The sequence below is a fragment of the Petromyzon marinus genome, chromosome 35 (genome assembly GCF_048934315.1).
Source record: "Petromyzon marinus isolate PM22_M1 ecotype Great Lakes invasive population chromosome 35, UKy_Petmar_22M1.pri1.0, whole genome shotgun sequence".
NCBI lineage: Eukaryota > Metazoa > Chordata > Hyperoartia > Petromyzontiformes > Petromyzontidae > Petromyzon > Petromyzon marinus.
Window position 1 is genome coordinate 3572838 of NC_133701.1, and position 14120 is coordinate 3586957.

Here is a 14120-nt window from a genome sequence, read left to right on the forward strand (position 1 = left end):
AATGCAATGAACAATATGGTTAAACAACCCCCAAAACGCATGGTGTAGGGAGGCCCTCATCCAGTCGTGGTTTGCAACGGGTTGTATATTATATTACAGCGCAGTTGTGTTTTTCCTATACACACTACTACAGTAACAATGATGAACGGAAAAGTCATTCAAAACATTTATTAAACCACAAATTACTTTTTCACATCACACAAATGAAGGCATAGTGAAAACCGACAATGAGGGTGCACTTTGCTAATAACTTTAGAGGCTGTAATGAAAGCCTCAAATGGCTTCATAAATAAAATAGGGGAAGGCATTTTTTTAAACAAAGTTTGGTTGGAATTACTTTGGTACAAGGTTATTTAATAATGCACACCCAATTAACGGAATTAAATTATTTACACACCACCTGTAACATTAAACTCGCAGTAAAGCCCCTGATGCATAAACATTTAAGTATGGAGGTGACGTTCAGAAAAAAGTACGAGAACAGCATCAATCGAGGGGAATATTGTCTCCAGTAACTGCACATCTCATTCAAGTGTCAATGTGGCTTAAGAGCGGCACAACATGAATGCGCAGATGCAGTTGAACTGCGAATGCAGCAATAACAGGCGGTCGAGCACTTTACAAACATTTCAATGGTCATTCTCTTTTTAGAACATTAAACAATTTACACGAACACAATTTGGGCCCAGTTCTTACTAGAGTCATCATACCTCATCTCTTTTTTTTCTGGACTCATCATGCATCATAAAGCCCCTGCTGTAGCATTTCACATCCAGCAAAGTCCCAGTCATTGCTAACGTCGATATTAACACAATATCCAAACCAGTGAGACATAGTTCATCTTAAATATCGCAGCAATATTCTTAGATCAACAAAAGTCCTTCAGTAGTTCAAATTACTTACCCCTTTTAAAGACAAGTAAATTTATAGAAACTCAAGACTCCCCAAAGTATTCCTGCAACGCAAGCCATATTTTCCACCTCCCTGTCTCTGGTCCACCCCGACCACTCAACTGCACCATCTAGCAACACTCCTAGTGCCTGGCTGCCTTGCAAATCTTATCGTAGACCTCCGGGAAGGCACCCTCACAGCCGTACTGCTTGCGCATCTTCTGGTAGAGTGTTGGGTCGAACATGTTCCAGAATTCCTCTCGGCTCATGTAGGAATCGGCATAGAGCATCTGGAACCTGCGTGGGATGAAGGTGTCATTTAAATGGGATATAAACATGGCAAGCAGCCTTTTTTTTTTAGAAAACTGGGTGGCATTGTTTAGCAGGGGACCCATTTATAAATGCAAAGCTTAGGTTTAATTAAACATGGCATTAACACAGTGATTTATTTTTATTTTCTTGAATTAAGAGTACCATCTGTTGGTTTCGAACATTAACTGTGGTTCAATTCCACTGTGAAAGTCTGAGGGTTTCCTTTTTTATTACACATGATACCAAAGCATGCAACTCCTGCATGCTTGTATGAGGCAGGGGATGTGTTCTCACCCATGCTGGTCACGCACAAACTGCTCCAGACGACGGGTCGTGGTGCCGGCAGTGTAGCCCTTCATCTTGGGCTCCCCATACGCACCAATGTCCACGTACATCTCCTCCTGGTCAGACTTGGGGTGCACCATGCCTGGCACACTTGGCAGGCGGAATGGGCACAGCCACAGTGGGTACAGCTGCACGCGGTGGGTAGGGGAAGGGTCATATAGAGGGGGTGGTTAGGAATGAGTCATGTGTGTGTTAATTTATCAGGAGACCTGAGATAATGGGAGGCACACTACCCAGAGGGAAAAAGCAGCACTAAAAACAGTGTAGGTATGTTTGGATGCTATATGTCTTGGGCTATCCAACATGAGTTTGAAGCTTCATTGATAAAAACAAATCTCTAAAATTGGGGTCAGGTGCTCAATCATAGCATTCTAGTGTTGTGTATTAAACATATCATAAGTTTGACCATAACTCTACATTATTCTCATTTACACATCTTCAAACTCGTGTCAGATAGCCCAGAACTCACATCAGATGATTGCTGTACATTAACAGTTCATTTTCATAATAACATTCAAGATAATGTATCTACAAGGTAGGCGTTATTGTTTTTGTTTGTGTTCCATATTTCTTCAACCCCTTTTTAACCTAGTTTTATTGTATCCAATAAGTCGGCCAATAAAAATAGGTAAGTCAGTACACTTAAACAATTAATTGTTATTGTGTGTTCAATCTTTCATGGACCCATTTTAACCAAATGTGACCATACAGTCACATCTAACACTCTTATTTTTGGCCAATAGGTCGGCCAATAAAATTAGGTAAGTCAGTACAATTAAACGATTTTCTGGGTTTAAATGCGTAAATTGTGGGAGAGGTGTAGGCACACTGACGTTAATCTCGTCGTGGAAGCAGGTGAGGGACTTCTGCAGGGCATGCATGGGCACCAACATGTCCTGCACCACGTGGTGCTGCTCGTAGAGCTTGCGCACCACCTCGCCCTGCGTCAGCTTCAGCAGCGCGATCTTGGGCGGTACCATCCAGCCCAGGAGCATGCGGAACACGGGGTGGTTCCCAAATGGAATGATGTCCTGTGGAGCAAAAGGGGAATGCCAGGCAAGATATCATTGGAGAAAAAGGCACACAAGAATATCGTCTCCGAAACATGCGCTGGAAAAAAGGTCAAGTGGCTTTAAAAAGTGATGGTTTATCTGTGATAATCGACCAATTGATATTTTAAAGAGCTATTTAGCCATAAGCGTCGAGCACACAGGAACACCTGACGTTTAGTGAACCTGCTTCCAACTGCATCTCGTGTCACTTTATGTGCAAGGGTAATGCCTGGACACCAATAACCCTTTTACAATAGTACATCTGAGCCGTGCCAGCACGCAACCATTACGGTATGGGTGGTTTTCCACAGGCCATTTCTTGAGCTAAGCCAGAACCAAATCCGTAAAACTGAGGCCTCACGAGAGGCCACAGTGGAAGGGGCAGGGTTAATCATGCCAGGCACGCGATACCGACAACACGCGTTCGTTGTGGGATATCAGTGCCGCGGCTGCGCTGGGTTGGCTCTGTGTGGGTGGGGGTCAGTTGTCATCTGATAAAAGAGGTTCATGTGGCCAATGGACACCAGGACGTGTCCACTAATGCACTGCCTGCCTGCAGCTCCCAGAAGATGCTGCGTGTGTGGCGGTGGTGGTAGTGGCGAAGAGGGATGTACTCGACGCAGGGTGGACCGCTCTTGTGCAGGAATCCCTCCACGTGCTTGAAGAACCACGGCTTCCAGTAGTAGCCGATGTTGTTGATCTGCAAAGATGTGGGCAGGGTCCGAGAGTAAGATTATAAGGGAGATGGAACGAAAGAGAAAAAATATTATGGTGCAGACAATATCAAGGTGTTGTGGAGTTTCTGGGCAAGAGAATAACACGAGTGGGGCAGTGCCTAACCTTGTCGGGCTCGGCCGTGTCGGTGAGCTCTCCTGTCATGATGACGGCCTCATTTCGGCCGTACATGAGGCCCTCCACGAAGGTGGCAGGGTCAGGCCGTGTGCACTCGTGCTGGAACGTGGAGCAGATGGCGTCGAGGCCGCGCACGGGCGTGTAACGCAGCTTCACGTAGTGCCGTGCAGGCACGATGCGCACCTCCGCCGCCACCAGGAAGCCCAGTGTCCCGTACGACCACGGCACTGCGTAAAACAGATCCGAGTTCTCCGTCTGGGGGAGGGAACAAGGTAGCGGTGGTGAGCAGCGGTGGTGAGCAGCGGTCGTTACCAAGACTGCCGAAAGAACTAAAGTGAGAAAAGCTCTCCGATGTGGTTTTGGGTTATACCGATTGTTGTTCGGCAAACATATATATAAAAAACAAATTCACCAAGTAAATATATTTCATGTACAGTGATGACCTCTTTCACACACACAAACACAAGTGCACATAAGAGAGTACTATTACTCCATGGAATAACGGTCCCTTTAGGTATCAATGTACGGTGCAGAGGCACACACCACTCTGAGGTCACACCGCCTGTCACCCGCACACCCGACACCTGCCCTCCAGCCCCACATCTGCTCACTCACGCAGCCGTGCGCTCGTCACCTCGGAGCAGCGCACGAGGCTGCCGTCGGCGAGCACCAGCTCAAAGGACACGCAGATGTGCTGGAAGAGGCCGTAGATGTGCGAAGACGTCTCGATGCCTGTGCCCATGATGAGCCCGCCTGTCTCACACACGAAGGCACACACACAGCGGTGGCAGTGTAAGTGTTCGAGGTTGCGGCCAGATGATGCTGTGGCAATAAGTTTTACAGAAGGTGTTTGATTACCACACATGGGTGATAGCAAAATCGATTTTTTTGTTATGCTATCCAAAATTTGGTGTACCGGAGCACAGGTGTCGTGGTTAGGCCATTAAGCTAAGAACTCAGCGACCCGAGTTTGATTTCCAGCCAGTGGTAGTGCAACAGTTCATAACTATGCAATGAACCTTGTGATTCGAATTTGATTCTCATCCAGACATAACACCATTAGCGACTACTATCTGTATCAGTCCTTGGCACCCCCTAGACTGATTAGCATGAAGTATTGTCAATCAACCTCCATGACAACAAGGTGTGGGTATATCTTTAACTAGTAGATTGTTCAAGGAGTAATTTTGATTTAAAGCTTTCGTTACTGCAGGGATTCATATTCTTGGTTCTTTCGGTAAAGTCACGTAGAAGGGAAACAATAAAATAATAAAAATTGTTTTATATTTATATTATTTTGTTTCCCTTCTACGTGACTTTACCGAAAGAACCAAGAATATGTTCAAGGAGTGTTTGTTACCTGGTATGGGCTATATGGTCTGGACTCTCTACTCGCCAATAAAAAAAATATTATGTAAACATTTTACATATACAGTGTTTTACATGAATTGTAATGTTAACTTTATTGCCATACATAAAGATGGTAAAATACCAACTTAAAACTCAACTAAGCTGCGCCTTTCTGCAGTGCTCTGGAAAGCAGAGCCCTTCTCTCGTGAAGGAACACAAAAGCCATCACGCGAACTCCGGTCATCCTCGCAGAGGCTTTTGATCAGCCATCGAACAAAGACGGTCACTGCATCGTGCGCTTTCGGATGTGCTTCTGTGGCCGTCTGGAACGCTCTTCCTTTGGATATTAGGAAGCCACTGGAGCTATGCACTTTTAAAATCTAGATTGAATACTCATTTCTTTAAAACTGCTTCTAGTGTTTAGTTTGTTGTCCTTCCCCCGCACCTGCAATTAGCATGGTTGGCTACATAGGAAACAGTGAACACCCACCAAAAAAATCACGGTGTGGTTAACTGGTCAAAAGGCCATGAGCGCAATGATGGAACACAAAGACAGGAACACCTGCGAGATAAACTTACCGACGGTGAGGTCATCCAACTCTGGCACCACCGGCAGCGTCCAACCGATGGAGCTAAGCAGCGAGGTCACCTGACCCATGTTCACCAGCGGCTCCACGCGCACGATCTACAAGGCGGAGTGGGGGGAGGGGAACCGCACGGTCTCACGTCAGCAAGCGGAGCGATGAACAGATGGTGGTAGGTGCACATCAGTAATTAAAATGTCACCAAATCCTTTAAATCAATCGCACTGCATGCTCCTTTTATAAATCACTAAAAAGTACTTTTTAATGAGATATCCAATTAAAGAGTCACTCTATAAAGGACTTATTATAAATTGAGGGAATGGCCCGTGCACATTCGCCGTCCCACCTGCCGCTTGGTGTCCACTTCCAGGATGTCCATGAGGTTGATCATGATGTTCTTGTGCGTCTTCTTGTATTTGCCGACACGCAGGGACACGGTGAGCCAACCTGGACGGCCCGTGCACATGTACGTCTGCCCACCCTCAGCACGCCATTGCCGCACCTGCCAGAGAAAAACGAACACCAGCTCTCAGGGTGAGTCCACATTTTTTAAGAAGATGCAGCTGAAAATAACAATGGGGTAGCTTTTAGTATGTTTTCTCATCAACGAAGTTTAAAACTCATGTTGGACAGCACTAAACCTAGACGTACACTGCAACAACTTTCCTTGAAAGAACAACACGAATATAAACGTCTCACTGCGCTGAATGTCTGTGTTGTTAAAATGTTAATCTTTTTCATGACGCAAAGTGTTTGCAGTCGTGCTGATTTCACTTTGAAGGTTGATGACATTCAAAGTTATCTGTGAAAGTCCTTGGTTTAAGTTCAACTCAGGGATAGATAAGCGCTGCCAGGTCACATAAACTTGATCATAATCAGCCATTCAAGGTCTGCACATTCATGGCGACCTCCAGCGCCCACTGGTAGTGAAGTGTATGCATCTAGTTAGGAGACACGGCTATATTAGGTTGTGCCGACTTCTATCACATCCAGCATTTCCCCTGAGATGTCTCTGTGCCCAATTTTACATATATACCTCACAACTTCACAACTAACATTTCACATTATTCTAACTTTACCAAAGGTACCCAGCCTCTGATAACAAATGACGGTTGTGTAATCGGGAGGTGGGTGGGGGGGGATGGTGGAGAAGGATAAGAATGTACAAAGTCGATGCCAAAAAGCCACAAAAGGTTCTTGATCAACGACCGACAGTTACACTAGTGGTGGCCAAATGTAACCTCATGGCCATGGGAGCCTATCCCTGGGCTGAGTGAGCATTTATGTCGGCACTGGGAGACCAAACTCAGGTTTAAAGTGTAATTTGGGGTTTTCTCTTTGAAACCGCACCTGCTTTTGGATGTCGCGAACACGCTGGTCATGCTGCTTGGGTGCGCTGCACATGCGGAACACCAGCCAAGCTCTGGGGGGAGGGAGGTTAAGGGGTGGCACCAGGCACACGACATGCTCAATAGTATACAGAGAAATGGGACAAGCAGCCGGTTCACCCAACCAGTCACTAGTTACCCAGCCTCCAATCCACCCATCCAGTCATTCAGCCACCCACCTAGCTACCAACCATCCATACAGTAAGCCAGCCAACCCATGTTCACCGATCAGTTTGTTAGGTGTCGGGGGTTGGAGCTTCCAATGAAAACTAAAAGGGTAAATTTGACATGTTGGAAAGTATTTTTCATCCGATTTTCTGGAAGATATGTCAACATCCCCACTCTCAAGCATGAGACAAACCTGCCTTGTTGGCATTCCGTCCTGTTTCTTAAAGTTGTAAATCTTTCCAAAAATGTCTCTGGTGACTTTGCTCAACTCTCTGTATATGGTTTATTTATACAGGTCTGACAGGTTTTTTTACGCAATCTTTTATTTGTATGCAAGCACTATTTACACTATTCGTGCACATATATTTTGTTTTTGTTCTGTTGATGGTCTTGACCTGTGGTCACCCTTGAAAAACAATGGGCCTGAACAGCTGATATAAAGTCTGAGTTACAGTCGCTGCTGGTGGCCCTGAGTCAGTGGTGGCCATTCCACATTCCAATAACATTGGCCAGTCTACACTGCTAACTTCCCGTAAAGTGATAGTAATTTTAAGGAGCTTCGAGGGATGGTGATGATGGTAATGTTTAAGGATCCTGGATAGATGACGATTATGATGATGACCAGTATTTGGACTCGAAACCTTTCAACAGTGAGCTAAGCACTCTAATCACTACTGTGGTCATGGGGGGGGGGGGGGGTTCTGATATTAAACTCCCTCCATCAAACTGGGCAGTGACCCCCCCCCCCCAACACAGCAGAAGGCAGGGTATGTGTTTAACCTGGCAGCAGGCAGTGCCTCACCTGATGAAGTAGTAGGCATCAAAGAGCACAGACAGTGGCAGTAGGAAGAGGCACACAAAGAGCCAGCGGTGCTGCACCAGCACGTACTCCAGCCCTCGGAGACGCAGCCACACCAGCGCCAGCAACACAGCGGCACCCACGTACAGCAGTGGTGCCATCCCTCCTGCACAACCGCGAAGGCCAATAACCGCATGGTTAAATCAACTGCACCGCTAATCAATTGTCCCGTCAGTGAATTGTCCCTTTAGAAAACTGTTCTGTCAATCAGCAACAAATACTGACACAGACCCACGTAAATAAACCGTATATACATAGAAGTGAGTTGAGCCATAAACTCGTTTGAGCAGACATTTTACGGCCCTATCCAACACACTGCTGGAGGGCTTCCCCACGCCATGCAGTTATTTGACCATACTTCACCACGCGGGTTTATGAAGGCAGTGAGCATTGGTTTGAATATACAAGTACAATTTAACAGATGTTGCTGCATTACCCTCTAATGAAAACCATGTGGAAGTATTTCGTTAGCGCTGTTAATCAATTGTCCTGTCACACTACTGCACTCTCATACTACTACACTGTCCATGAACAGAAACAAATCTAACAATTTTATAAAGCGATCACTCATGCAAATTGTATCTCGCAATTGTTGAGGAACCACAGACTACGCTGGAAGGCTGACATGTGGTGAGCCTGCGCCAAAAATTGCTCTGCAGTTCTCCACATATTAAGATGTTTTCAGCCAGTTAACCGTGTTTATTATACACGTGGGAGGAAACTGGAGCACCCGCAGAAAATCCCACGCATGCAAGGGGGCAACGCTCGATTCCCATGCACAAGGGACATAGTCAGTCAACTGCACAGGCAACCATTATTTTACAATTTAACCCAAACCAATCGCAATCTCAAACAATAAGCAGCAGGCGGCATTCGCCACTGTAAGTGACGTCACGACAACGTCTGTGCCAGGCTAGGTGCACAGATGTCAAATCGATCGCGTTCTCGCTCACACCAAAAAAAAAGTATCGTCGTTGTGGAGAATCGCAGTAACAATATACAATCAGTAGACAACAAGCCCTCATTCACATGATACAAACAAATATTTTCTTTGACACATCCCATCAGCCGGCCACACGGCCTTTTTGATGAGCGCATAATTTATATATCGCTCTCACACACACACACAGAGACGAATACACAAAGATCCCACCCCACCACCCCGTATCGCCTTAACACTGTTGATGTGAGCGCTGTTAAGAGAGGATCAGCGCCTGTGAAGGCCGGCACAGTGACACGCGGCGGGGTGGGTGGCCAACACCGCGCCCGACCGCCTTTGTATCCCCCAGCGGCGATGTTTACACAATCGCCCCAGGTACTCATTTGAGGCCGAGTCGACCTAGGGGGAGAGGCCCAGGACCGGTGTTGGCCGTGAGCGGGAATCCGAACTCGGCTCGCCGGATTCGTAGCGCGGTGTGGCGCTAACCGCTGCACCACCGCTCCCCCACCTTACACAGACGAACACGCGCGGCCCCACTCACGCACAATTCGGCGAGCGAGCGAGCACACGATACTGAATGAACAGCAACAACAGCAACACCACCACACGGCTCTCCCTCTCGCGATGCAACCTCCGCACGATTTGACAGCAGCAGCCGCTGCCTCCTCCTCATCCATCCACCTCCTTTACAGCTACAACCACCTCCTTGACAGCCACAGCCACCTTGACAGCCACCTCCTATACAGCCACAGCCACCTCCTATACAGCCACAGCCACCTCCTTGACAGCCACAGCCACCTCCTTGAAAGCCACAGCCACCTTGACAGCCACCTCCTTGAAAGCTACAGCCACCTCCTTCACCTCCTTGACAGCCACAGCCACCTCCTATACAGCCACAGCCACCTCCTTGAAAGCCACAGCCACCTCCTTCACCTCCTATACAGCCACAGCCACCTCCTTGACAGCCACCTCCTTGAAAGCCACAGCCACCTCCTTCACCTCCTATACAGCCACAGCCACCTCCTTGACAGCCACCTCCTTGAAAGCCACAGCCACCTCCTTCACCTCCTATACAGCCACAGCCACCTCCTTGACAACCACCTCCTTGACAGCCACGGCCGCCTCCTTCACCTGTTTGACAGCCACGGCCGCTTTCTCGACAACGCCCTCACCCCCACCCCTTGCGCAGCTCGCTCATTGGTCAACATGACGCGCGCGACATTTTGAAGCGCGCTCGCGATTGGCCCTCCGGCTCGCGCGTGAACGCCTTGACCAATTAGGCGAGCCTCAGAGGGTTGAAGAGGCGGGGTGCCGTGCGAGTTGCGTAATTGCGTGTTGCCATTCAAGGGAGTTTGTGGTGGGGTCTCACCGCGAGCACGCTCAAGCGATCTACGATTTCAAATGCTACCATTTAAGGAGTTATGTGGGCGGGGGCGAGCCACGGCGTTCTATACTGCTTATCAATTCAAATGTGGCCGAAATAGGAAGGGGGAGGGTGGGTGACTGACCGACGCCGCGTCTAAAGCGGACTGGGAATTCAAATCTCTCGCCAAAATTGGGACCACCGGACCTGTGCACACTACGGATTCTAACATGCATTTAAGATTATTTAGCTTTTGCTATTAATTTTTACACAAGTCACTACGTTGCGCTATCATTTGTGGCCAGGTCGCTTCTAAAAAAAACAAGTTAATATCTCAGTGGGCTTTACTTAATAAGATACAAAAAAAAGTTTAGTTTTAATTATATACTTTTTAAAGTAATTTGTTTACCTTTCCGAAACTTTGTACGATCGATCATGTTTTTTATTGTATTATTTTTTTGTTGTAACGTTCTGACCCGCCCCCTACTGGGACACATGCGAAAACGATTTTTGGATATCATCGGATTCCTCCAGTACAAATAAAACAATTCTTATAGAAAAGGTTTTACCCTTTTAACTGGCACAAAAACTGACACCTTTAATTCAAGGCATCATGTTTGCAATAACCACAACACAAGCAGTCAAAATGCAAACAAAAGAGACAACTCTGATAATAATATGCACTGTCCTTATTATCAGAGTTGTCTCTTTTGTTTGCATTTTGACTGCTTGTGTTGTGGTTATTGCAAACATGATGCCTTGAATGAATGTGTCAGTTTTTTTCTGCCAGTTAAAAGGGTAAAAAACTATTTCTATATCTTGTTACTGGCAAAGGAGGTCTCATAATGTAAAAAAAACCCAAATCTTATTCTAAAGTGAAGGCGAGAGAATCTTTCTCTCTCTCTCTACGGGATATCTGTGAAACTACTCGACGTCTGAGAGAAAGAAAAAAAAGAGTTGTATAGCTCATCGGATTCCTGCGGTACAAATAAAATACAATTATTTTCTCGCATCACGCATCAGGGTTCCTGCCAAACGTTTCAGCCGCTGGTGCCGCAACTCTCTCGGGCCGTGGACTGCAACACGAACGGGGTTTCGGGATTCTATGCAGGGTTTCGCCCTTATTAGGGATCATCAGCAAGGCCGTGGGCAGACAATACGTTGAACAGTCACCAAGTTCTCCAATTTGGATATCACATCGCCCCGTTATGGTGAGCGAGACGACTGAGAAACTGCAAGTCCCAGAGGAGGTCGCTTTGATTTGACAACGTTACAAGTTCCTCAAATCCAAGCCTCTTGTATAAATGTGGAACACCGATCAATCGTCAGTTGGTGATGTGTGGTGGGGCTGTATCTTATTTAAAGTTAAGAGAGTTTTACCTGGTAAAACAAACACGTTTTTTGTTGATTTGCTTACGTTGAATTCCAAATCATATTTTCGTATTGTTTGTTGTTGGAACCGTCTGATCCGCCCCTACTGGACATGTGTGAATAAAGAGCTTTATAGCTCATCGGATTCATCCAGTATAGAGATCGATTCGGATTTTCCTGAGACGTCTGGCAACCGTGGAAGAGAAGGCCAAATACAGGACTCGCTGAGTTCCCTCAGTGGCACGAGCAATCTCAAGCATTCACTTTTTACTTAACGTAAACTAAATTTTACTAATGTAGCTCTATGTGGCTACATGTAGAATCCTTGCTAATACACTGCTGGATGAGCCCCCCCCTATTGTGGGTTATTTGACCATACTTCACCATGCTTGTCATACGTGGGGGGCATAGCAAGGATAAGCACATTTGAGATGCACTGCCCTCTGCCGTTCACGTAGGATGACAAATCCATTGCAGTAAGGTACATACAAATAAAAGTGGTGGTATAAATACCGCTGTATTAGCGGTCCTTCAGCAGACGCGTTTCCAAAGGAGACTGCAATGTCCTGTCCTCCATATCGATGTTAAACGAATGTTCACATGAACGGATAAATGTTGTGGCTAAGCACAGTCGTGCGATTATTCCCAGCCAATATATACAAGTGGCGAGCGATACCAGCGCGAATTGTCGCACCGACCAACCAACCCAAACAACAACGTTGTAAGGCCGTGGCGAGGCCTTCATGCAGCAATGGATTGACTGAAGTGCTGAAACATATGAAAATTAACTATTCCAAATGAATACTGAAATCGCATAGAGGGTTTTGGGGGTAATCTATAAAGGCAGTGGCCCGCTTTTTAAATGTTGGGAATTATAAAAACTCCGATGCAAGACAAATCCCCGTAAACGATTTTTTTTATGGGTCAGACAACGAAAATTATTAGACGCGTTGCCCAGCAATGTCAAACCTGTCAACCCATACGGTTTACGCGTATTCTTGTACACGGAACTTGACTTTTCACGTCCATACGGCGTACAGCTGTTTAAATTCGGGTTGTTTCTCCCTCATCATGGGACTTTGTAGGATGAACGTTGAGATTTAAAGCGGCACAAGGTGACCAATAAGGTCTGAATTGGCCCAAGGTAGGCATTTATAAGGGGTTGAGATGTATGCAATGTTCTAAGCAACAACACGCGCGGCCAGTGGAAGGGCAACCTCTAAACACGACGCCAGTTTCCATACGGTCACAGGGGGAGCACACAAAATGGTTCCCTTGTGGACGTCCAACACAATTGCCGAGAATTTGTGGACTGCCATTGGCAGTCATTCCACATAAGCGGGTTACTGCCCAAAAGAATACCTGCCCAACCCATGCTGTTTACCTGTATTCTTGTACGGGAAAAAAAAAGAGATTTTTTCAGGTCCACACGGCATACAGCCGTTTGAATAAAGGCAACAATTTTAATGTTTGTGCTTCTCCCTTGTGATGGGACATTGTAGGTTGAACGTTGAGGTGTACAAGGGCACGGGGTGACCAATAATGTCTGAATTGGTGTGTAATAAGATGTACTGATAAGGGGTTGACAGGTATGCAAACGTCTGCTCATGAAAAAGCCTAACGCAAATTCCAATTTCTCAACTGGTCACCGATGTAAATTGACACAGCTTGGGTAGTGGTGCACGCCTGTAATTCAGCAGGCGAGGTTTAGTGGAATGGACATAAATATTGACAATCCCTCCCGTGCGCATCGAAATGCGACACCCGAGCATGCCTGCAGAATGCATCATAGCAAAAGTGTGGAGTGACATCGTCCCTTCCGTATTGGGAGTGTTTGGGACTGTCGACTGCGTGGATTTCCTCACATGCACATAAAATTGTCTGAAAACATCTTTACAGCGCTACAGATGAATGATTGGCGCTGCCTCACCGCCTGGCAGACTTCCAGCTTTGTTCCTCGGCGATTGAGATGCAATTCGTAGTGACGCGATACCAATTACATTTTTTTAACGCGTAATGTTTAAGTACACATTTCTGCATTGGACTGAGCGGTAGCATATTGCATACATTTACCGCTATTATTGCAGTTTTAATTGGATTTTTTTTAACCGCTGGCCTGTTAATTTAAGTGTTTCGGCTATCATGGAGGTCAATGGTTACCATGTTACATTCAGTGTGTGCACCCCTTTAATCCATTACATTAGCTCAAGGGCTAGAAAAAGTTGCTCATCAAAATGTTCCATTGAAATATAACTGAATTTGCATTAAATTTTGATTTAAAGCTTTCGTGACTGCAGTAATTCATATTCTTAGTTTTTTCGGTAAAGTCACGTTGAAGAGAAACAACAAAATATATATAAAACAATAAAAAATTCTCACGACGTTTCGACCATAACTCAAACGGTCATTTCGACCGTTTGACCATAACTCAAACGGTCATTTCGACCGTTTGACCATAACTCAAACGGTCATCAGGTGATGATGACCGTTTGAGTTATGGTCGAAACGTCGTGAGAATTTTTTATTGTTTTATATCATCACCTGATGACCGTTTGAGTTATGGTCGAAACGTCGTGAGAATTTTTTATTGTTTTATATATATTTTGTTATTTTGTTGTTTCTCTTCAACGTGACTTTACCGAAAAA

General features: G+C 45.9%; 1 protein-coding gene across 10 annotated transcripts; it reads right to left on the minus strand.

Moving 5' to 3' along the window:
* Positions 1 to 153: 153 nt before the first annotated feature.
* On the minus strand, positions 154 to 9958 carry DHCR24 (24-dehydrocholesterol reductase). Of its 10 annotated transcripts, none has more exons than XM_076071842.1 (12): positions 9842 to 9888; positions 9740 to 9775; positions 7744 to 7906; positions 6736 to 6808; positions 5732 to 5887; positions 5381 to 5486; positions 4086 to 4204; positions 3440 to 3706; positions 3153 to 3299; positions 2381 to 2578; positions 1497 to 1675; positions 154 to 1187 (listed from the first exon to the last, which is right to left on the minus strand). In XM_076071842.1, exons 3-12 carry the CDS (start codon positions 7899 to 7901, stop codon positions 1034 to 1036), a joined length of 1557 nt encoding a protein of 518 aa, XP_075927957.1. In that variant the 5' UTR covers positions 7902 to 7906; positions 9740 to 9775; positions 9842 to 9888; the 3' UTR covers positions 154 to 1033. The 10 variants fall into 10 exon arrangements, with proteins under 10 accessions (XP_075927957.1, XP_075927953.1, XP_075927952.1 ...); XM_076071838.1 differs by lacking the exons at positions 9740 to 9775; positions 9842 to 9888 and adding exons at positions 9497 to 9524; positions 9687 to 9697; XM_076071837.1 differs by lacking the exons at positions 9740 to 9775; positions 9842 to 9888 and adding exons at positions 9497 to 9524; positions 9636 to 9659.
* Positions 9959 to 14120: the final 4162 nt, after the last annotated feature.

Bases quoted from the DNA above. Each gene is read 5' to 3' on its own strand.
- DHCR24 (XM_032966041.2), bottom strand. From the start codon at position 7,901: ATGGCACCACTGCTGTACGTGGGTGCCGCTGTGTTGCTGGCGCTGGTG. The intron at 4,205-5,380 runs GTAAGTTTATCT...TGTGTGAGACAG, and splicing joins GTTGGATGACCTCACCGTCG to GCGGGCTCATCATGGGCACA. The intron at 2,579-3,152 runs GCAGGCAGTGCA...TTTGCTCCACAG, and splicing joins GCATCTTCTGGGAGCTGCAG to GACATCATTCCATTTGGGAA.